This window comes from Aulonocara stuartgranti (assembly GCF_965226115.1).
Source record: "Aulonocara stuartgranti genome assembly, chromosome: 15".
Lineage (NCBI taxonomy): Eukaryota > Metazoa > Chordata > Actinopteri > Cichliformes > Cichlidae > Aulonocara > Aulonocara stuartgranti.
The window spans coordinates 34,514,172-34,536,829 of NC_138951.1; the positions used below are offsets into that span (position 1 = coordinate 34,514,172).

A 22,658-nucleotide genomic window follows, 5' to 3' on the forward strand; every position below is an offset into this window, starting at 1 on the left:
ATTTCTTGATTCAGATTGCAGTAAATAAATACTTAGAAGACTGGGGTTAGGCTAAATGGTGATTTTAAATTGCCCATAGGTTTGAATGTGAATTTGAATGGTGGTTTGTCTCTCTGTATTAGCCCTGCAGCAGACTGGCAACCTGTCTATGGGTGCACCCTGCCTCTCGCCCTGAGACAGCTTGGATAGACTAAAGATTTTATATATACAGTGGGGCAAAAAAGTATTTAGTCAGCCACCGATTGTGCAAGTTCCCCACCTAAAATGATGACAGAGGTCAGTAATTTGCACCAGAGGTACACTTCAACTGTGAGAGACAGAATGTGAAAAAAAAAAATCCATGAATCCACATGGTAGGATTTGTAAAGAATTTATTCGTAAATCAGGGTGGAAAATAAGTATTTGGTCAATAACAAAAATACAACTCAATACTTTGTAACATAACCTTTGTTGGCAATAACAGAGGTCAAACGTTTACTATAGGTCTTTACCAGGTTTGCACACACAGTAGCTGGTATTTTGGCCCATTCCTCCATGCAGATCTTCTCGAGAGCAGTGATGTTTTGGGGCTGTCGCCGAGCAACACGGACTTTCAACTCCCGCCACAGATTTTCTATGGGGTTGAGGTCTGGAGACTGGCTAGGCCACTCCAGGACTTTCAAATGCTTCTTACGGAGCCACTCCTTTCTTGCCCGGGCGGTGTGTTTTGGATCATTGTCATGTTGGAAGACCCAGCCTCGTTTCATCTTCAAAGTTCTCACTGATGGAAGGAGGTTTTGGCTCAAAATCTCACGATACATGGCCCCATTCATTCTGTCCTTAACACGGATCAGTCGTCCTGTCCCCTTGGCAGAAAAACAGCCCCATAGCATGATGTTTCCACCCCCATGCTTCACAGTAGGTATGGTGTTCTTGGGATGCAACTCAGTATTCTTCTTCCTCCAAACACGACGAGTTGAGTTTATACCAAAAAGTTCTACTTTGGTTTCATCTGACCACATGACATTCTCCCAATCCTCTGCTGTATCATCCATGTGCTCTCTGGCAAACTTCAGACGGGCCTGGACATGCACTGGCTTCAGCAGCGGAACACGTCTGGCACTGCGGGATTTGATTCCCTGCCGTTGTAGTGTGTTACTGATGGTGACCTTTGTTACTTTGGTCCCAGCTCTCTGCAGGTCATTCACCAGGTCCCCCCGTGTGGTTCTGGGATCTTTGCTCACCGTTCTCATGATCATTTTGACCCCACGGGATGAGATCTTGCGTGGAGCCCCAGATCGAGGTTGATTATCAGTGGTCTTGTATGTCTTCCATTTTCTGATGATTGCTCCCACAGTTGATTTTTTCACACCAAGCTGCTTGCCTATTGTAGATTCACTCTTCCCAGTCTGGTGCAGGTCTACAATACTTTTCCTGGTGTCCTTCGAAAGCTCTTTGGTCTTGGCCATGGCGGCGTTTGGAGTCTGACTGTTTGAGGCTGTGGACCGGTGTCTTTTATACAGATGATGAGTTCAAACAGGTGCCATTCATACAGGTAACGAGTGGGGGACAGAAAAGCTTCTTACAGAAGACGTTACAGGTCTGTGAGAGCCAGAGATTTTCCTTGTTTGAGGTGACCAAATACTTATTTTCCACCCTGATTTATGAATAAATTCTTTACAAATCCTACCATGTGGATTCATGGATTTTTTTTTCACATTCTGTCTCTCACAGTTGAAGTGTACCTCTGGTGCAAATTACTGACCTCTGTCATCATTTTAAGTGGGGGAACTTGCACAATCGGTGGCTGACTAAATACTTTTTTGCCCCACTGTATCTCCTAAACACAAACACCAAATCATGCACACTGCTCATAAGTAGATGAAGATGAACACACGCACAAAAAAACTACAAATAGGCAAATTAATTAAATGGCCTATTTTATTTTTAAAATGTCCACTAATTAATATTAAAATATGAGCAGTTTAGAAAAGAAAGAATTCAAAATGATGAGTACTAATGTCAAGATAAAAGCAACACTCCTGTACATCACAAGGTAAATGCAGTGTCAAATGAACACCAGTAAAACCAAAAACAACAAGGACAAACAAGGAACAAAAGAAAAGAATAGCCCTTTATTGTTGTTGTACATGTACAATGAAATTCTGGGTGTCCACACCAACTGTGCTGAAACAAAAAAGAAATAGTAGACAGCAGGAAGAAATATAAAACAGGAGAAATAAATACAATCAAGTGGGATATAAAGTATACAAAACAAAAGAATGTATCCAAAAATGAGAGAGAGAATAGGCCCACATTACAAAACAAGATGCAAAATGCTTGGAAGTGGTGCAAAGAGAAGACCGAATAGAGTGGCCTGTGTGTGATTGGCCTGAGTGATGGGGGCTACTCAAACCATGGCTCAGATTGGTGAGGTGGGTGGGGTAGTGTTGTTGACGATCTGAATGGACCAGAGGAAGAAGCTGTTTGTGAGTCTCACTGACTTGAGGAGCCGACCACACCACTGCTGTGTCATCTGCAAACTTCACTATGAGGTTATTGCTGAAATTGGCTTTGCAGTCATGTGTGAGCAGGGTTTAGAGAAATGAGCTGAGGACTCAGCCCTGAGGGGAGCCGGTGTTGTAGATAAAGGATGGATAAACATGTGATGGTGTTGATCCTAACAGATTGAGGTGTGTTAGTATTGAGTTTTTGCAGTATCATCCTTAACTCTGCTGATATCCCACTGAAAGATGAGTCATCCAGGGCTCATTTTCTGGGAAAATCATCACCTGCACCAACTCTCTGTGGCTTTGGAGTTTGCCCATTCTCTGACCCAGGCTAAGGAGACGCTCCAAGCCCTGTTCATCAGCTCCACATTCCCAATTCCTCCACCTCGCAGCAGTAGCAGCAGGAAATCCTTTCCACATCACAGTAGCAGTGGACAAGCCTTCCCACATTGCAGCAGCAGCAGCAGTGACCCAACTCCTTGAGTCCCTCCTCGTTCACATCACCGCCACAGCTAAATCTCACCTCCTGCAGTTCTCGGCCCAACCATTCTTATGGATTTAACCACCATCCTTCTGATCAGCAGATGACCTGCTGAGCTACAGCCACCCCATGAGTGTAACCGTATTAAAAAATGCACACAAATGCTTGGTGGCATCTTTGAGTAACCAGCTACAATGTGGGAAATAGGGCAGTTAGTGATATTCTTCTATTACTGACAGTGAACATCACTCATTCACTCCTGTAGGCTGTGGACTGTTCCTTTCATTAGTGGATATGTTGCCTTTTGATTCATTAAATGAACTCACATCTCTCCGTATACTGCTCCAGTAAGCAAGGTGCAAACATTAAAAATTACCACAGAGGAGAATATTGCTGTTGTTATGAACATCCAGGGTGCTCCACATTTCATATTAATGGCCTGCAGCTCCGACTAATTTTGAAAAACCACCCTGGGGAGCAGGAAGTGTTTAGAGAAGCTTGATTCAATTCACAGGTATTTTACAACAGACTTCAGCTGTCTGTGAAAGGAACTGGATCGATTAGTGGCACAATTCATTCACTCTCCTAACCGCCCCCTTTCCATCAAACTTGCATGACCTATTGCTGGCAGCATCTTGACAGAGCATAGAAGGTTCACAGAGGATATAAGTAGAGGCAGAGGAAACACCACCAGCAGCTACCCTGAACCTTCTACTCTCTCATCGTCTCTGCAGGCGCCAGGCTTACAGGACCTGTGATACCATGAAGGTAGGTGGAAGGCATGAAACGTTTGCAGTATTTTGGTGGAAGGAATTTATTTATTTATTTTTCTTTTAAAACAGGTTTCATTGGAAATTTTTTTTAAAATATCTGGGCTTTTTGCATCCTCAAAAAAGTGAAATGCATTCTTTCTTGAAAATGTCATTTAGGAAAATGTTATCTTAACTAAACATTTTAATATCTCACTTTCTAAAAGATGAATCAATCAGCAATATCAAAGTAATTTTGGAGATGTCCTCACTAAAAGTTCACTTTTTTCTTTGTATTCACAGATATATTGCATATACACATTTTTCACTGAGGCTTCACAGTTACTGAGTTAATTATTAAAAGATTTCTTCAAGTGAATATAAAGGCACATATCTGAGTGAGTCGGTCTGTGAGGAAGATGAAGGATGCTGATGACATGATTTGATCATTTCTTTTTTGCTGACAGGGTTTGAAGACTGTCACAATAGCGTATGTACTCACACTTTTATTACTGGCAACATTTATCTCCCAGTCACGGAGCACGCCAAAGGTACGGCTGGTTTGATTTAATTTTTTTCCCCTGTTGAACTGCTTTGTTACAAGATTACCAAAACAATTATTCATATTCTGACAGTATTCTAAAGTCATAAAAATATCTCCAGCTTTGAGCTTCAAATACTATTTCTTCTATAAAGGGCTCATTCCAGCGAAGAAACTGGACCCCGCAGGCTATGCTGTACCTCAAGGGCACCCGTATGTATCTAGCTACTGACATAATAGGAACAGGGTGACGATAAACATTTACTGTCACCATTTATCTATTTATTTAGTTAGTTATGTAAATAAACCATAAAGTTGTTTTTAAAAACATTTTTTCAGAGGGAAGAAGGTTCATCTCAGAGGACCGAAAAGAAGGAGATGTCTACGACACTCTTCACCTAGGTACAATAAAGTATCCTGTAAAATGTAATAACAAATCCATCCATCCATTCGCTTCCGCTTGTCCTTTTCAGGGTCGCGGGGGGCGCTGGAGCCTATCCCAGCTGTCATAGGGCGAGAGGCAGGGTACACCCTGGACAGGTCGCCAGTCTGTCGCAGGGCTAACACACAGGGACAGACAACCATTCACACTCACATTCATTCGCACATTCACACCTAGTGACAATTTGGATTATCCAATTAACCTATCCTCACAAGCTGCATGTCTTTGGACGGTGGGAGGAAGCCGGAGTACCCGGAGAGAACCCACGCAAACACGGGGAGAACATGCAAACTCCACACAGAAAGACCCCGGCCTGATGTTGGAATTGAACTCAGGACCTTCTTGCTGTGCGGCAACAGTGCTAACCACCGTGCCACCGTGCTGCCCTTTGTATAATAAGTAATAACAAATGAATAATTTTTTTTTAAAAAAAGTAAAGAACCTTTAGTCATCATTGGTGATAACCATAACTCTAATTTGAAAGCAAAATAGCCTCTTGAAAAAAATGAAAATGGTTTTGGATATGTGTGGGGGGGGGGGAAACATTTTGATTGCACAGGGCTTATGGTAAACACTGATGGTGACTTAGACCTCACAGAGGTAACTTTCATTATTTAAAAGAATGACAAAAAAAAAAAAAAACTTTCCATGTTTATACACAGTAAGTGGTTTTCATGGCGGACCTTGACCTGCAATCACCTTCAGGACTGTGTGTTGTGTTTTCTTGATTGTCAGAGACTCGTAGTCACAACACAGAGAAGCTGACTGTGGACCAGGCTGCTACTGTTCTGCTTAATTTCCTACAGCAAGCTAGAGAGGGAGGTGAGAGCAGAATCTGGACCTATGGGTTCTATATACACGTTTTTCAAATGTATGTTTTTCATGCTTTGAGCATCACAAGATGCCATGATGGCCACTTCAGCTGTTTTTGAGAGAAGGTAGATATTTCTAGAGCTGACTGGGTAACTCATATACTGTACACTGTCATAGTGCAACTCTGACCAAATATACAAAAAAAAAAAAAAGATTAACTGTCCTTTAATATCTCTGTGAGAAAACAGATGATTTAGGTGTTAGAGTTCAAGTTGTGGGAACTATGGTACTATGGTAGTTGTCAGCATGGCTGTGTCATTGCAGTTTTATGAAGGTTTTTTGCAACACAAATTTGCCTTTATGCCCTAATAAAGAAAAGAGATTTAATTTTTTTTTAAATTTGTTCCAGTTCGAATAAACTTCAGATTGTAGTGAAAAGGCAATAATAGGAAAAAAAAAAAATCTCAAATCTTGTGGCATTTAGTTCAAAATGTGTGTTTTGTTCTTCTTTTTGCTCAATTTCAATTCCATACTTTCTTTTACCGTTCCTCTCTTCTAGCTGATGAAAACGCAGATGAGGTGTATATCCAGGAGCTACCAGTGTGGAAGAGGGAATATTTCTAATGTTTGTATCATTGCCAGACAACCTCTGATTTGTTCTGTGTGGGGGAAAAGGAAGCTGTAAATATAAATTCTCTAAATATGAAATGTGATGTTTTAATAAAAAGAGTTTAATTGAAACTGTTTGGGGCAAATTTTCTACTTTTATGGGCAGTGTTATTTTTCAGGTATATAATCAATCCCTGTAAAACAAAATCAAGAAGCTCCAGATTTCAAAAAATATGAATCAAGAATTTAAACAGAACTGAAATTAGGTTACTTGGAAATTCAAGGAAAGATAAGTGTAAACGTGATGATAAATAATAAAATAGAGTACATCAGAATTTTTGCAATATTAGACCACAAGATTACCTTGGAAAACTCAAAACATATACAAACCATTTCAGTCCAGAGTGAAGCAAAGCGTCTTTTGAATCAAATCACGTCATGTAGCTTGTTCCCTTATATTGCCATATTTAAACTACTGTGTAGAGGTGTGTGGTAACACCAAAGTGCACTGTAAAAATTGTGTACTTTTAAAAAAAAAAAAAAAAAAAGGGCAATAAGTAGTCGTTAGATTTTGCCCATCACTTTCTTATGTGAAGTGGTAGTTGCATCATCCTAGTGATTCCAAATGTCACTTGTGCAACAAGTCCAATCACAAAAAGTCAGTGGATACTGAGACGCATAGTTTACAGATGTAACCAAATTTTTGCAAAGTCAAATGCTGCAGACCTTCCAACCTCAACTTTTCGGCCTTCAGATTAGCTCAGTGGTCCCTTTGTTCAGTGTAAAGTCCACGTCTGTGTTATACTTCCTGTTTTACTTTGACAGTCCCTCGTCTCATCTCATCGTTTTTGGTTTTGCTTTCTCTAATCTGAAAAATAGTCTTCTAAAATTAAAAGGCTACAGTGTCAAATTCATTGCTCATTCTAAATTGCTCCTAAAGCGCAACCCTCTATCGCTTCATGCAAACAAACAAACGAATGGAAAGCCTGTGACAGACACTTTGTTCTACTCAAGTTTATTTTAAATAACTGTAATGTTCAGTTAGCATTTTTCAGACTCTGCTTGACTAAAGTTATTTTGGCGAGCTAGCATTTGAAGACAGATGATAAACTTAGATTTAACCTTTCTACAAACTTTATAAAAAGTTTGTTATGCAGGGTGGACTTTATTGCCTGGCAGCAGAATAAGTGTAACAATTGTTAACAAAAGGTGATGATGTGGGGGGGGGGGGTCGTCATTACTGTGGTGTAGACTGTGGGGCTAACCAGGCAGTGACCCCCCCCCCCACCGCACACATTTGTCTGTCAAGTCCATCCAACTGTAAAGGCCATAGCTACTCTGGAGCATTTCAGTTTCTTGACTCTCCTGGTTGCTGCTTCTTCCCCTATGGCACAGCATTGAGCACAAATGGAGATTTGATATTCATCCGGTCCCTCTCGGCCTCCTCATCTTCATCATAGGGTTCATCATCGTCATCCTCAACATCACTGTGGTGGGGCGTGGAATGGATAGAGGCAGAAGGAGAGGGTGGAACCGAGTAGGGCCGGGGATACCGGAAACCCTCCGTCTGTGGAGACAAATGAGCCCAGTCACTGTAAGTCAGTGATTCCTAAACAGATCTGTGAATTTTGCTACACTAATCTAAAGTTGAAGTAGATCGTTAATTATGATTAGTGTGTGAACTCTTACCAGGTGAGCAGAGGAGCCTAATAAAGTAAAAAGGAAGCTGGCAGGCTGGCCTAGAACCATGAAATGCTCATTTTTATCTGATAATCGCTTAGAAACATTGGATTTAAAAAGCACTCTTAAATACTTAGGAAATTCTTGTTACAGCAGTTGACTTCATCAAGAAAAGAAAACAAACAACAACAAAATGTATATAGTTGTAGTATTTCAGACTCCCAGTTTGCATCCAGTCACAGAACTAACCTTCCTAATCTGTTTATTCAGTCTGTTGGCATCACCAGCTCCACTCCGCTCTCCACAAGAAACTGACAGAAATTCTCCAGAAGTATCTCAGCTCCCTTAGGAAATAGAGGATGCTCACCCCCTTCTTGTATACAGCCTCTGTGTTGGTCTTCCAATTCAGCCTTTTAATGTAGAAGTATCTGGATGTCAACTCCTGCACCACAGCGGCATCTTGTCCTACGATAGACACGGGACGTGTAGCCACCATCTTCGTTTAGATATCCATCACCTTTCTGGTCTTTTCCCACATTCAGAAGCAGAGGATTTCTCTGCTCCAAAAAAAATGATCCACCAGTCCTGTGTACTCCTCTTGTTCCCAACATATCCAATCACTACAAAAATCAGTATTTCTGGCGATGTCATGAGCCAGATTTTTACGTCTGATTTTAAGTGGGATGTGTACAAGGACAACAAGAATGGACGCAGCAAGTTCCCCTTGGAGTTGCTGTATTGAACATTAGACAAACTATCTCACATACCGCAGTTTGTCAGTTAGACTGTGATACATGAGATCCTGAGATGTTTACTAACATTTCCTGTATGTCTCTCTTAATCTGACTGAATTGTGTTAAACTTGATAAAGAAAACAAGATGACCCTCAGCAAGCATCTAGATGGAAGCAAGGCTTATGTAGAGACCAAATATGAGAGTCGACAATGCAATCAATCTACCTGCCACAATCTGAAGAGGGTCAAGTGATGTTTTCATGGACCATAACAAGTCTCTCAGACTTTCTCACATGTGATGTGAGGGCCGCTGATCATTAGGATCCGATGGCATCAACTTGTTTGGTACAAGAACCACACAGAATTTAGTAACGCCAGTACATTTCTCATGCTTTCAATTAGGTTGTAAATGTAACACAGGATCACAGCTAGCTAGCAAAGGTCCTAGCCTCATGAGAACTGAGGGGAAAGGAAGAATTAAAAAAAAAAATGTAAAAAAAATGAAGTTTTTCTGTTTAACATTTTTTTGTCATTTCCTGCCTCTTTGGGCAAAAAGAGGCCAGCCAAACACACGAGAAAGGCCAAGATGTCCTCTGAGCACAAAAGGGGATCAGACATAATCCCCACAAACAGTAAACTCTTTAAATCACTTCACAAAGCTCTACTTTCTCCTCAACACTTACTCTACATAAAGTTTTGTGCACAACTATGATCAAAATCCCTTGTAAAGGATTCCTTACCTTCAGAGGGGCCATGGGATCCATCTTGAACTTGTCTGGGAAAGCTCTACTAAGGGCCAGGTGACGTGCATGTATGTAGAACTGTCAAACAAGCCAGAAATACATTAAGAACTGAACAAACATTTCAATGAAAGATTTGCAATGTGGGCGTCTGAACTACCACCTCTAATTAATCTTGACCATAAGAATACATCCTTCAGTAACGACGAAAGTAGTTTTAAAGTTGGTGCATGCTTTGTTCTACATATGGACCAATTATGAAATCTTGTATGCTTGTTTTGCAATCATCTCGGAGGTCAGCACGTTATCCTGTTAAAGGAGAGGGTGAACTATATAGCAGATCAATACATGGCACATTGTACCACAGTTCACAGGAGCCACAGCATGGTAGCCCTATATTTGACTTGTGTAAGTGGAATAGCCTAGCACAACCAAAGTTGGCAGCTTGCTGTTCACTGTTGTATACCTGTATCTGGTAAACGGCAAAAGCAGTAATGAAATTGATTATTTATTGGCTGAACCAGAATATAGTTCAGTAGTAGACTCCCGTTTTCTCTGATTGTGTCCTGTTCTGACTTTAACCAAGTAACTATTCAGGGCTTCAGAATCAGAAACCGACCCGTCCCAGGTATCTCCAGTCCAGAAGGTCAGACAGCCTCTCAGTTCGGTTGCGCTGGATGATACGCTGCCGCCGAGACTGCTGGCAGAAACTGAACATGAACTGAGTTAGCTGGTTGCAGGACTCCTCAGCAGAACGGAAGCGTCGGTCCACTATATAGATACCTGACAGAGAGGAGGAGGGGGGAAAGAACATAATCCATAAGGATGAACACACATAATTCACAGTGTTTGTGCACCCATGAGTGTGAATGCACTCACACACCATATGCAGCAGGGTCCGACACGTGCTCCTCCATGAAGCAACCAAAACCTGACAAATTGGTGGTCACACTAGGAATGCCCATTACAGTACACTCACCTGGAGAACAGAAGACAGAAGCCCTAAACAATATGCACAGGGGAAGTATAAAGCATTTGTGTAGAAACATGTATGCCTGGCTACAACATGAGGATGGTCAGTCTACCAGGTGTGTAGCCCCATGGTTCATAGTAGGAAGGGAACACTCCAAGGTTACAACCACGGACAAAATCCTCGTAGTCCATTGGCAGCAGAGGACTAGTCGAGGACAAGAACTCCGGGTGGAAAACAACCTGAGAGGGTGACACACAGATAAGAGTTGCCCATGTCCTTATTTGGCAGCATAGCACAAATTAAAACATAAAAGTTAAGCCAGTTTGTTTGTTTTTAATAACTACAAGTTAATAGATTAAAGACCAACTGTGTAGTCACAGTAGATCTCTCCACATTTTAGATATATATTTTAAAAATTAATATCTATCTCCATCAATAGAGAGATCGAGAGATCTTATCACACCTGACATGGCTGACATAATGTTTTGTTTACCTTGACACGGTCGTTCCTGGAGTTGAAGAGGCCAACACGTCTGATGTTGGACAGGATGGGATCTGCTGAGTCGTCCAGCATGTTGTGAGTGGTTACTGGAGGGAGGCTGTGCCTCTGCAAGCCAAGAGGTTAAAGTATGCGATTAGGATAGATAAACATAAAAGTGAGGAATTCAATTGACCCCTGAGTGATTTTAAAAAGTGCCTGGTGACCAGGCCCTTAGGCAATGGGGTCCAGTCAGATGCAGCCCAAAGAAGCTACACTGGCTTCCCTCCAGTAGGTCCACCACCTGCAGGTTAGGGTTAGAAGGCGCTATAGGCATTGGGTACATTGTGTGACAGGCGATGTTCAAAGGCAAAGGCTCTACAGGAGGGCGGTGGTCCAGTCTCCAGATACCAGGGCTGGCTATTAGGAAATAAAACATCACATCTCTGGTGGAATTGAAGCCTGAGCTTGTGAGAGGTTGAGAGATATCAACTAGATATAGTCAGGATCTGGAACCATCCTTGGCAGGAGCTGGACTCTGTTCTAGTCCAGAGCTGCCCTAAGATGTTAGGAGGAATCTGGTATCAGGCATCGAAACCAGAGGAGAAGATACGGACCCATCATCTCATCATGTGGAATGTGAGATTTCTTCACAGTAACGTGGATGAATTGGTGGCCCTGGCATCAGTGGGCATCTTATCCGTCCAATTAACCACACTAACACCAAAAAGTAAGACAGTCCATGTTTATCTGCATCTAATCCAGGCTGACCAAGGAGAGCAGAAATAAGACAGGGGGGGGGGGGGGGGGGGGGGGTCTGGCTGTGTTTCTGAATGATAAGTGTCCAGAGTTACACCATCTAACTATCAAAAAGACACTCTGCAGTAAGGACATTGAGCTGGTAAGCTAGTAGAATGAGGCCGTATTATCTACTGTGGGAGTGTACATATGTTATCGTGATAACATGTCTTCCTTCTCTCGCCCCAACCAGTTGCAGCAGATGGCCCCGCCCCTCCCTGAGCCTGGTTCTGCCGGAGGTTTCTTCCTGTTAAAAGGGAGTTTTTCCTTCCCACTGTCGCCAAAGTGCTCATAGGGGGTCATATGATTGTTGGGTTTTACTCTGCATGTATTATTGTAGGGTCTACCTTACAGCAACTGTTGTGATTTGGTGCTGTATGAACTTCAATTGAAGATTGAATAACTGCATGTGCCGCACTCTCTGCTAATACTGCGACAGCCTGCGATGTTATCCACACTGTTAACAGCAGACTACAAAAGGACCCACAAATTAAATGAACAGAGCAAGATGACAATTTAAAAAAATAAAATTGTATTATGTTATATGAAATTAAAAATAAAATATTCCAGCATAGCTTTAACATTTGAGTCAAAATGAAAGTTATATCTTTAATGTTGTTGAAATAAGTTATCCTGAAATTTGTATGTGCCTAAATGTAATAGTGGCGCAACCATAAACATGGCCCTTTATGTAGTAAAAAGGTCGTTTCTGTCTGGTTGAAAAGATCCCAATTTCCACATCATTTTACAGATATTAACATTTTCTTATCAAGAGTGTCACCTTAGGTGTAAAGATTTCAGCTGAACACAGTTTGTCTTGGGAAACAATACACTGGTACAATTTACTGATATTAATCATTCTAAGTCATCATCAATAAGGACTAATGGTAGTCAGTTACTTGAAAGAGGGGAAGTAGAATTAAAGATTATTTCACGCACACACGCACGCACACCTGTGTGGCGTAGATGGCTCTCTTCATAATGGTGAAGTCATCTCGGTCCAAAATGTTGTTGAGATCAGGGATCTGCCCTCTAATGAAAGAAGACATACATACATCATCATCATCGATCTGCAAATTTACACAACACTTTGATATCAACATCAAATACCTCAGCAAGTAGAAATACTTACTTTAACAGAGCATCATACAGCTTTTTACCAAATTTCTCCTTAACAGCATGAGCTGTATCCCTGTTAAAAGCAAAGGAAATCTATCACCACTGCAGTTGTTAGTTTGAAGCACCAACAGTAACAGAAAATCATTATTATTTAGAGTTTAAGAGTTAAAGCAGGGAAGGAGCAAAGTTCCTAAGTTGCATTTTTGCTGAACCATGCCCACCTTGGCAACCACTCATGAGGAAGTACACATTTTTTAAATCAATGTTGGATAATGACGAGTCTTTCAGTACAGCTTCCTAATGGAGGTAAACACTTTGTTCAGGCTGCAGTTAAATCAGGTTTGTGTTTCAAATCAGATCAATACCAGGCTGTCTCAAACTGTCTGCTATTTACAAGTGAAGATTGGATTTGTCTGATGTGTCGTGGCTGCCCAGAAAGGTCGATAAGCCCAAGCTTGAAGCAATAAATGTTGTGCAGGTGATCACCACAAACAGGTGGCGAACAGCTACACGAGAAGTTCAGGGAACTTGAGCATCAGTAGCGCCTAAAAATAAATTCTCCTAACAACACTCCTTTGTCTCATTCATTAGTGCACTTTCTTCCTTATTACCTGTTGGCATACAGCCTCTGCTTTTGCATGGCAACAACAACATGGCAGAGACAACTTAGAAGGCCCTGCAATTCCCAGGCTCCATTTCAGATTTCATTCATGTGCCGTTCTTTATAGCCTTCTTCTAAATTGGGAGGCAGATGCACTACAACCTGTGGGATTTACAATTTTGCCAAAAACTGCAGCTCCCCAAGTGATCAGTGAGGGAGAAAAATCCCAACAGATTTCCAGATCCCCCCCCGGGTATTGTTCATCACATTTAGAGTATATAATGGAAAAAAAAAAAATGGATGTACTGTACAGAATTATTTAATTGCTACAAGTAATCAGCAAAGCAGGACGTACCAAAGCTGTTTACGTACTGCCTGCCCCTTCAGTGACTCCACATTGAAGTTGTTAGTTTTCGCTGGCATGATGAAGAAAACTACGACCGTCACATCGTTTCGGTGGACCTGCAGAGACGGTGACGATAGGTTTCCATTAGATGTGTACAACACAACACTACCAAAAAGGCACAAAACAAACACAGCCTCACCCGCAGCAGATAGTTCAGTCTGGACAGTGATTCAAGGAAAATATCTGCTCCTTTGTTTGAGAACTCATAGCGCCCAGCAATGAAGAAGATGAGGGTTTTATCCAAGTTGAAGTCCAGGTGACTACCGAGATAATAAAGATTAATAAAATGAAATTTTCAATTCATTTTATGAAGTACAACAAACTTCGAGAGCTGCCAGGACTACTTTTTAATAAAGCAACAAACCCATAGAAGTGTCCCCTGATAAACTCCTGGATTTGGGCCTTCTTGGTGGAGTGCAGGTTTTGAAACTCATGCATGGCTGAGAACTTCTTCACATTCAGCCCATTTGGGGTGACCACATCTGTACCAACAAAGGAAAAGATGGTTTTATTCATTTTCCGTTGACAGCGGTATCAAAATTACTTTGTGTTTAGCTTCAACATTTTATTTCAAACTTGAAGGTATTTTTGCCATCAATCCCTGAAATACAGTTGTGTGACTGTGTGAACATCATACAGAAACTGATTACTTCAAGTTACTGTTGCTAGTTATCACTACAAATGAGTCAATCATGATATGTATTTATCTACAGGACTGTAGTGTGATTTGTAAAAACATTTCTTGCATGACTGTGTTGCATGGATCGTCAGAAAACCAATAGACAACGTAAAACTACGTTCTTGTGGAGATAGTATAGTGAAAAATTTCCACCTGGTTTCCTGTGCAGCATGTGGTTGGCCTCCACAGCAGTGATCTGAGAGACTGTCGTGAAGACGTGAGCACAGTGAACTGCTGCTCTCTCTAAGCAGTATCGGTGGTAGATCTGCCTCTCACCAGCCTCCTTGTCAATGTTAAACTGCCACACACAATTTTTAAAAACAGAAAAAACAAAAACATTCATTTTACTTTACAAAACCTGTTTAATTATCAAGCTTTTTTTTTTTTAAACCTGCCCAGAGCAGCAGAATATTTTTCTGAATGCCTTTTTTTACCAAATATATTTGCTGTAACAAGAGGAGCCTACAGAGGGTCTACTTTTCTCATCTGAATGTTTTTGTTGCAATTATTTTAAAAAAGAAAATATTATTCATATTATCGCTTGTGGATATAATGCTGGAGTGGACAGAGGGTGAAGACTAGGCAAAAGACAGGAGAAGTGGAAGAATAGAAGGGACAAAAAAAAAAGAGGGAGAGATAGATGCAAACAGACGTGCTTCCTCTGTAACAAAGTACACCAACGATACAACACCTAAAAGACAAAACAGAGGGAGGTACACAAACAAATACAGAGTTATGCTGTGTGTGGATGCGAGCGTGCATACATGTTTAAATGAGCAAGAGAGGACACGAGTGTCCGAGTATGAGCGTTTGTCATGAAATATACTGGGAAAATGAGGATGAGACTGCACCAGTTTAGTTCACCGCATCCTCATTAATCCTACAAGGCAAGATCTCAACTACCCTCGTGGGACCACAAAAAGGTTTGGTTATAACAGCATGTATAATTATCAATTTCAGGCATAGTTGAGCATAAACAAGAGCATAATAAAATATTGCATTTCATTTATTCAATTAAATGAATTTAAAAAAAAATCTCTTTTAAAGTTCATTTACAGTTTGTAAGTCTGGAAATGATCCTGCTTTGTTTTACCACATTGGCTGCATTTTCTGACTCTCAGTTAACAAGATTCCATCGACAGAATAAGTGATGGTCCTAAGAATCATCTGTCAATTATCCATTCGGTCAAGGAGTAACCTTTAGCTCCACATTGACCTTTAGCTTGTGTGGCCAATTACAAACATTGCATTGACATCTCCAAATGTAGCTCAACATTACTAATGATGCTCTAAGTAGTCCTAAAAGAGCTAAACCTTTAAATATGAGCATAAATCTTATGGCTGGTCATTGTAGGCAGAGAGGCGCGAGTGTGAGTTGCACGCGTATTTTGTGATGGACGTGGGGTGCCAGGAGACAGACTCTTAAGAACTTTGCTTTTTGTTCTGTTTTCATAGGTACACTGCAATAGGCCTCAGCATGCTGTGGGCTTCTCTTCTTCGCTCACTTTTTGCATTTCATATTGTAGTGTAAAGGCCGTGCAATATGAAATATAAAAGTGATTACTATTGTGATTTGATAATATAAATAACATGCCTACTGTAGTGCCCCTATGTTTACAAACACTGATGTTTTTCCCCCTTCTATTAGGGTCAAAAGGATTTAAGTACTACCCAATTCAACTATCTGAAATTTATTTATAATGAATCTAATATGCACATTGTAGGCAACATATCAGCTGTAAAGATCAAGCTCTGATTCACAATAAAACATTGACAAATTTCCCTGCCTGTATTATTAACTAGAGTCATAAGAAGGGAATGGCTTGGTGTCCATGACAGTTATAGGCCAACTACAAACAGTGTTACTATGTGTCTGTTTGCTGTAAGGCAGTTCTCTTGTTCTCTCACCTTGTCCAGGTTGTTGTAAAAGTCAGTGTTCCCAGCACAAAGGTATCTTCCCAGCAGGGTGGCATGTGTTGTGAATACTGTCGCCATGGGAATTTTGCGTGAGCGAGAGAGAATAAGTCCAGGACCTGCCTGCCATTCATGGAAGTGACTGATGACATTAGGTTTGTCTCCAAGGTGGTCTGTCAACTAAAAACACAAAAGAAAGCTGCCATGTTTACTTATGCCAACCATCTCAGTGATGCATATTGAGATTTATTTATTTTTATAAATCCAAAACTCAGCATAGGAGCCAACAAGACAATTAGGTTCACTTATAATGCACCTCTTTGAAGAACCATGCAATAAGGGAGCCCAAAATGAGCGAGTCATTGGCTTCTCGGTCATGGAAGGGCAGACCAATGTTGCAGGTGTCCCAAAGGTCCCCTTTCCAGCGGTCCAGGTTCCAGGCTGCTGAGCCTATGTCAAACAGGATTACGTAGGGGCTGCCCTCAATCAGCCAGCGACCAAAATGAACCTGCATTAAAAACAAGTTCAGCTTTATTAGGGACACTTTCAGATTTAAGTGCCTCTGTGCTTCTATCCCAGGATATGCATTCAGTTTCATGGCAACAGTTTTAGCCTGAGGTTAGCCTAACCCTAACCCTACTTAGGGCGTAGGTGGTATGAAGATTCTGGTTATATCCACTTTGCTAAGAGAAATTTTGGATGCATGCATTTGAAGTATAAAGTGATCACTATATTGTGTTGTTTTTTTGCATGACAGCAATATACAGCCAAGTTGTGTTCTTACAAACACATTTTCTATCTGCTCTTAAAGTTAGACAATATAACTTAGGGATCATTTTAAACATCTCCAAGGAGCCTTGCAGCTTTAGTGTAGCTTTTTACTAAAGTCATGCTAATTGTTATTTCCTTAAATGTATTCTGACAGTCTGATCTGCAACTGTCTCATCAGCATATGTGCACCCTCTAGTGGTCAAACACGCATTTGGCATCTGAGCCTCCTGCGTAACTACCATTCAGTGACCATCCTCATCCAGCAATCACATCATTCCCATCATACACAGCGTACATCCAGGGCAGCCCAAACTGTATGACAGTGATATTCATCATTTCACAATGATGAATAACTAATTTCATGGGTGAGAACCCCCAGACCCACTAGTCCCCTTTATGGTTAAGCAAATTGTATGCCTGTCAACTCAGTAGGTTTTGGTGTGTCAACTGGTACACAGATAATCTTTCCTCTCCCATCCCTCACCTGGCAGCCGTTGTGGATGAGGGCATCCATGGCCTTCCTGATGGCAGGATTTGGTGGCTCACAGCTCTCCACCTGAGTCTTGAAGTTGTGCTCGAAGTATGGTCCCATCATGTAGTAGTTGTCTCCCCATTCATCCACAGTGATCTTAGCCTTGGTCTGGATGACTGTGTAGATTCCCCCAACTATAGTGACACACAGGGCAAGTGAAAAGACCTGAAGTCACTGCAAAAGGTTTCAAACTTTTGACTTGACTTGTCTTTTAAAAATTCTTGTAAAAAGTCCAATAGGAACCAGTCTGTATGTTCACAGACTCCTAACACATTACTACAGTAATCTGTGGAGGGGGGAGGAAAAAAAAAAAAAAAAAAAAAAAAAAGACTGTCAGTGTTTGAAAGAAAAGGGTAAAAACTTTTAACTGTTGCAAGCCAATAGTGCTACAATTTGCCACTTTTCCTAACCCGTCTGGTTAAGAAATGGCGTTAAAGATCGCCGTTTAATTAGTCAGAAAAAAGGGGGTGGGGTGGGGGGCGCCTTCAACACCCCTTCTGAGTGGCGGAAAAAAGGGCAGTTTTCCCGGTCTTTGAACGCCGCTTTTTTCTGCCACCCACAAAAACTGCGTTCATTGCGCAGCTACGTGACGTAAAAAGCGATCTGTCGGAGTCAACGCCATTTTTACGTTAATTCTTAATCCAGTTATTTATTTTGAACTTTAACTATTTGATGCAGAACACCTGATTATTCTGTAAATAGTTTTAAATGGTTATATAAAAACGCCTGAGGCCTTGCTACATTTTTAGGAAAGTAGTTTCTATATAACTTTGTTTGCAAAACTTGTGCATAATTTCTTTTACATTTACAATTTCTTTTGCTTTTCAAGTTCTGAAAATGATTTGTCAAACATGTTTGTAGTTTTTGCAGTTAAAAAAAAAGAAAAAAAAAAGAAGTGTAACTTTTCCTAACCTCATATTATTTGTGTGTTGATTTTAGAGGTAATACAGTACGTCAAAATGAAAAGAAAAACCCCCCAAATCAAACAAGGAGTGCTGACAAGAATTATTTTAAACAAGGTAAGGTAAACAGTTTTAAAAATGTGAAATATACAAGGTAAAATCAAAAGTATTGAAAAAATGGCCAATTAAACCCCAGAGGGTTAAGTTTCTGAGTATCATTGGGGTGAATTTGCTGGAATGTCAACTGAAAGACTGAAAACTGTTTTGAGTGCTTTCTGACTTGCTAATGCCCTCTCTGCAGAATGACTGATTTCAAATTGCTCAAGAAGCAGCCTTATAACCGGTTACAGACTGATGGGCAACAAAAATTGCTTCCTCATAATTTTGATTTCCATCTTCATTGGCATTAGGTGAACAGACACCTGAATGATAATTAAACTACTGCTACTTCTATAGCTGTTCACATTTCCAGATCAGTTAATCAAATGCATTTAGTAGCAGCAACTGGCTGCTTTTCAGTCTCCTAATTCCTATGGAAGTATGAAAGATGTTCCTAGTTTTTCTATACAGTGTTTTTGCTTTTGGTTTACTTTTGTTAAATAACCTCTTATTATGTGCAGAGACATAATCCAGATTGTCATTTAAAAATACACAAAAATGGAAAGAAAGACACAAAACATACCTACATACATTATCATCAGCTGTTCAGTCATTTAGTCAAACACTAAATCACTGAAAATAGTCAGGGGCCATCAATTGCTTTAACAGATCTTTTATACAAACCCATTTTGACCAGGAGCTGATATTGCACTGGTGCCATTTGTAGCAGACACAAAATTTCTGGTTTGTAGGGGTCAAAGCACATGTGGTAATGTTTTTCAGTCTCACTAGGCAGCATAAAGACAAATACTGATATTATCACCAAAACATTCAGTGGAGAATGACGTCTGAGCTGCATCAGAGAGCAGGGATCATATAAACAGTAAAGCCAGAGAAAACAGCAGAGTGCCTGATAACCTCTGAACCTTAATGTTCAAATTAATATTTACATTTTTAGATTCATTAATTTGAAATTAAAGGTAATTAAACACAACATGAAACAATGTGCTATTGTCACATCTTTAAAAAAAAAAAAAGTTGCAGTTTCCATATCCAACTTCAATCCAAACTGCCAGTAAGAGTGAATAAACAGGCAGCAGAAATCTTCACTATGCATAAAATGTTCTCAGTGATTCGAGGCAAAAGCCACAATTAGTACTGTAACACGACACCTGCTGTCCACATGCAAACCAATTCAATATTCAGTCATTTTATCTTTTTTGTGTTTAGGACACTACATGAGCATCAGCTTAATGTTTAACTCTTCAGAGGGAGCACACTCAGTGCAATATTTGCTCTTCAAGGGGCAAAGAGTGACTCTTTCATAAAATATTACTAATATTAACAGACAGAGGGGGTTTTTTAAACAGGAAATTGTCACATGGCATGTATTAGAGATACAAATTAAAGTGATGTTTAAACTGAAATACTGATACTTTAAAGATACACATTTGTTACTGTTCATTATGGTTTCACAAGTTTTTTTTAATTCCTTTGATTCATAGATATTTATACATTCTGTATATTGTTTTTCTAGCCACGAGTAATTTAAAAAAAACAAATATATACACACGCACACTGAAATATATTGACTCAAACACATTAATATGAGCTAACTGATTCAAATGAAATAAATACTACAATGATACATCCAGTGTTTTACTGTATAAAATGGAAATAGAAGTAATACAGTTCTGATGAAACTGACCTTTGTTGGTGACCTCCCAGGAGACTTCGAAGAGCAGCAGGTCCTCCACAGGCAGCTCGTCCTCCTCCCAGGCCGGCAGCACCCCGGTCAGGGATGTCATGGAAAGCGAACGGGACAGAGGCATCTTACAGTTTCTGGGGGTCCAACAAACGTCACTGTTGGGAAGAAGCTCCGCTTAATCTCAATGTAGGACCTTCGAACCTGTTGTGGCTAGAGGCCAGAAAGAGCTTTCCTCTCCGAAGGCAAAGATGAGACTTATTAAAAAAAGAAAAAAAAAAAAAAGTCACGAGGGCAAAGCACTTCCACCCCGCCTACCTTCCATAATCATGTCAGGGTGAAAGGTTTGGTTTTGGGGTTGTGTGTGATAAAAACAAACTGCAGCTGTGTGCTCAGTCTTACTATTTATTTATTTATTTATCTCTCTGAGGAGTGAAGGCCTAAAGTGATCAATCCGCTTTAGGCTGACTCCATGTTAGCTTAAAAGTGTTGTTTTTAGAGCAGATACTAAAAAACACCTTTACATTCCACTCAATACAACCAAATAAGGATTCTACAAACTACTGAACATCTACAGGGAAATTTCCTCGCTCACGCAAAAAACAGAATAAGGCCTGTTTTCGCCCCTTAGTAGTGTCAAACTCCAGAAAAGTCAGATATTATATCAGCGGAAGCTGTTCACTCCTGAGTCAACTATATTAGCTAGCATGCACATGTGCTCCGTGAGGAACCACCCTGCTGCTGCTTAACAAGGCAGAGTTGATTAGCAAAGGTGCAGCAGCTTGTGCCAATCTGACACTTCTCTCCTTAAACCTTACCAAAAAAAACTCACCCCAACTACTTTTATCTAATTAAGACTATTTTTGTAATGGTTTGTACTAAGGAATGATTTTGTAATCTGAATTTCTAAAACCAATAAAAGCAAAAATCAAAATTTGTAAAATAATTTGTATCTAACTGAGACTCTTTGCAGGCCTCAATGAGCTCTTACACTGGCTGACTGATTTATGTAGCTTTTTTTCATCTTTGTGACCAGTCAAAGTGCTTTAGTCTACCAGCCACATCTAACCATACATCTATGCGGACTTCCTGGTGAGAACATACCCCTAGGCAGCAGTTTTTGATATGGGCAACATGGGCGGTTCCCCAGGGCAGCATCATGGCATCTGCAAAAAAAAAAAAAAAAAAGAAAGTTGCTCGCCCTTCTGTTTGCAAGGTGCGCCTGCTGCTTACAGGAGGAGAGGGGCGGGCCGGCTGGAGCGGCATCTAACGACCAGCTTGCAAAATAAAACAAAATAAAAACAAACCAACAAACTAGGGCTTTCAATGTAAACGCCGTTGTCACGATTAATGCTATTAAAATTTTCAACGCAATTAATCCATTTGGAGCGCAGAATGACTCAAAATCCCTGAAATGTCTCTGTCAATGCATTTCGGGCACTTTGTCCAAAGTTTTGTCCATTCTGTGCTGCAGATGGTTTGATTGCGTTAAAATTTTTAATCTTGATGACGGCATTAACGCGTTAACGTTGGCAGCCCTACAACAAGGGGTCCTAGCACTAGGGTTTGATTAGAGCGTGGAATATTCTTCTTATGAGGGAAACTGATAATCACTGCACTGCAAAAAGCTATGTGCTTTACAGATAACTGGGAAACTTTCTGGGAAAAGTCTGGTGTTGTTAGGTGAGGCAGCATCCATCCCACTTTGAATGGAGTGCTTTCATTTCCACCCAATATGTAACTATCCAGAGTTGGGACCATGAAGCAGAGCTGCAGTCTTACACACCTCTGTGCAACTTCTTTCCTCTTCCATGTACAAAGATAGGCAGAGCCTTCGGCTTTTAGACGCCTCTGTATGGAAAAAAAATAAACTGTGACAAAGCACACAGTTGGGACTGGATCAGGTAACCCTGAATACTCTGTTAGTTAAGCTGTAATAGGCCTAGGCTGCTAGGGGCTTCCCATGATGCAGTTACTGTTTCCTTTTCACTCACCTCTGCATTTAATCATTAGTTATTATTCATCTCTGGCTCTCTTCTGGCTGTCCCTCCCCGAGCGTTGTTCTGCTGGAGGTTTCTTCCTGTTAAAATTGAGTTTTTCCTTCCCACTGTCGCCAAAGTGCTTGTTCATAGGGGTTCATCTGATTGTTTTTCTCAATATTATTATAGGTCTTTACCCTACAATATAGAGCACCTTGAGGCTATATAAGCAAAACTGAATTGAAAATTGAATTCTATTGCACACACTGTAGTTGATTGCATAGAACTGGTTCAGTGACAACTCATGACTTTATATTGACTAAGTAAATGTTGCAGAAACTTTTACCTGGTCTCATTTCAGTAAAAATATAAATCTGATGCATGGGGCACTACCGCCACCAACTGGTGTGGAGTGTATATACAA

At 40.5% G+C, this 22,658-nt stretch overlaps 2 protein-coding genes across 9 annotated transcripts; one reads left to right on the forward strand and one right to left on the reverse strand.

Moving 5' to 3' along the window:
• Positions 1 to 3,710: 3,710 nt before the first annotated feature.
• On the forward strand, positions 3,711 to 6,153 carry spx (spexin hormone). The gene is made up of 6 exons (XM_082506511.1): positions 3,711 to 3,738; positions 4,187 to 4,270; positions 4,416 to 4,473; positions 4,600 to 4,662; positions 5,438 to 5,524; positions 6,075 to 6,153. The coding sequence occupies exons 1-6, from the start codon at positions 3,733 to 3,735 to the stop codon at positions 6,137 to 6,139; spliced, it is 363 nt and encodes a 120-aa protein (XP_082362637.1). The 5' UTR covers positions 3,711 to 3,732; the 3' UTR covers positions 6,140 to 6,153.
• Positions 6,154 to 7,119: 966 nt separating this feature from the next.
• On the reverse strand, positions 7,120 to 22,525 carry gys2 (glycogen synthase 2). 8 transcript variants are annotated; one of them, XM_082506860.1, is made up of 19 exons: positions 22,250 to 22,525; positions 22,042 to 22,106; positions 21,360 to 21,421; positions 20,259 to 20,413; positions 17,502 to 17,683; positions 16,563 to 16,754; positions 16,241 to 16,426; positions 14,486 to 14,630; positions 14,018 to 14,135; positions 13,793 to 13,913; positions 13,603 to 13,709; positions 12,660 to 12,719; positions 12,481 to 12,559; positions 10,745 to 10,858; positions 10,364 to 10,490; positions 10,162 to 10,257; positions 9,898 to 10,061; positions 9,279 to 9,359; positions 7,120 to 7,691 (listed from the first exon to the last, which is right to left on the reverse strand). In XM_082506860.1, exons 4-19 carry the CDS (start codon positions 20,380 to 20,382, stop codon positions 7,509 to 7,511), a joined length of 2,079 nt encoding a protein of 692 aa, XP_082362986.1. In that variant the 5' UTR covers positions 20,383 to 20,413; positions 21,360 to 21,421; positions 22,042 to 22,106; positions 22,250 to 22,525; the 3' UTR covers positions 7,120 to 7,508. The 8 variants fall into 8 exon arrangements, 5 of the variants coding, with proteins under 5 accessions (XP_082362986.1, XP_082362985.1, XP_082362987.1 ...); XM_082506859.1 differs by having other exon boundaries at positions 20,259 to 20,512; XM_082506861.1 differs by lacking the exon at positions 21,360 to 21,421.
• Between the last annotated feature and the right edge of the window lie 133 nt (positions 22,526 to 22,658).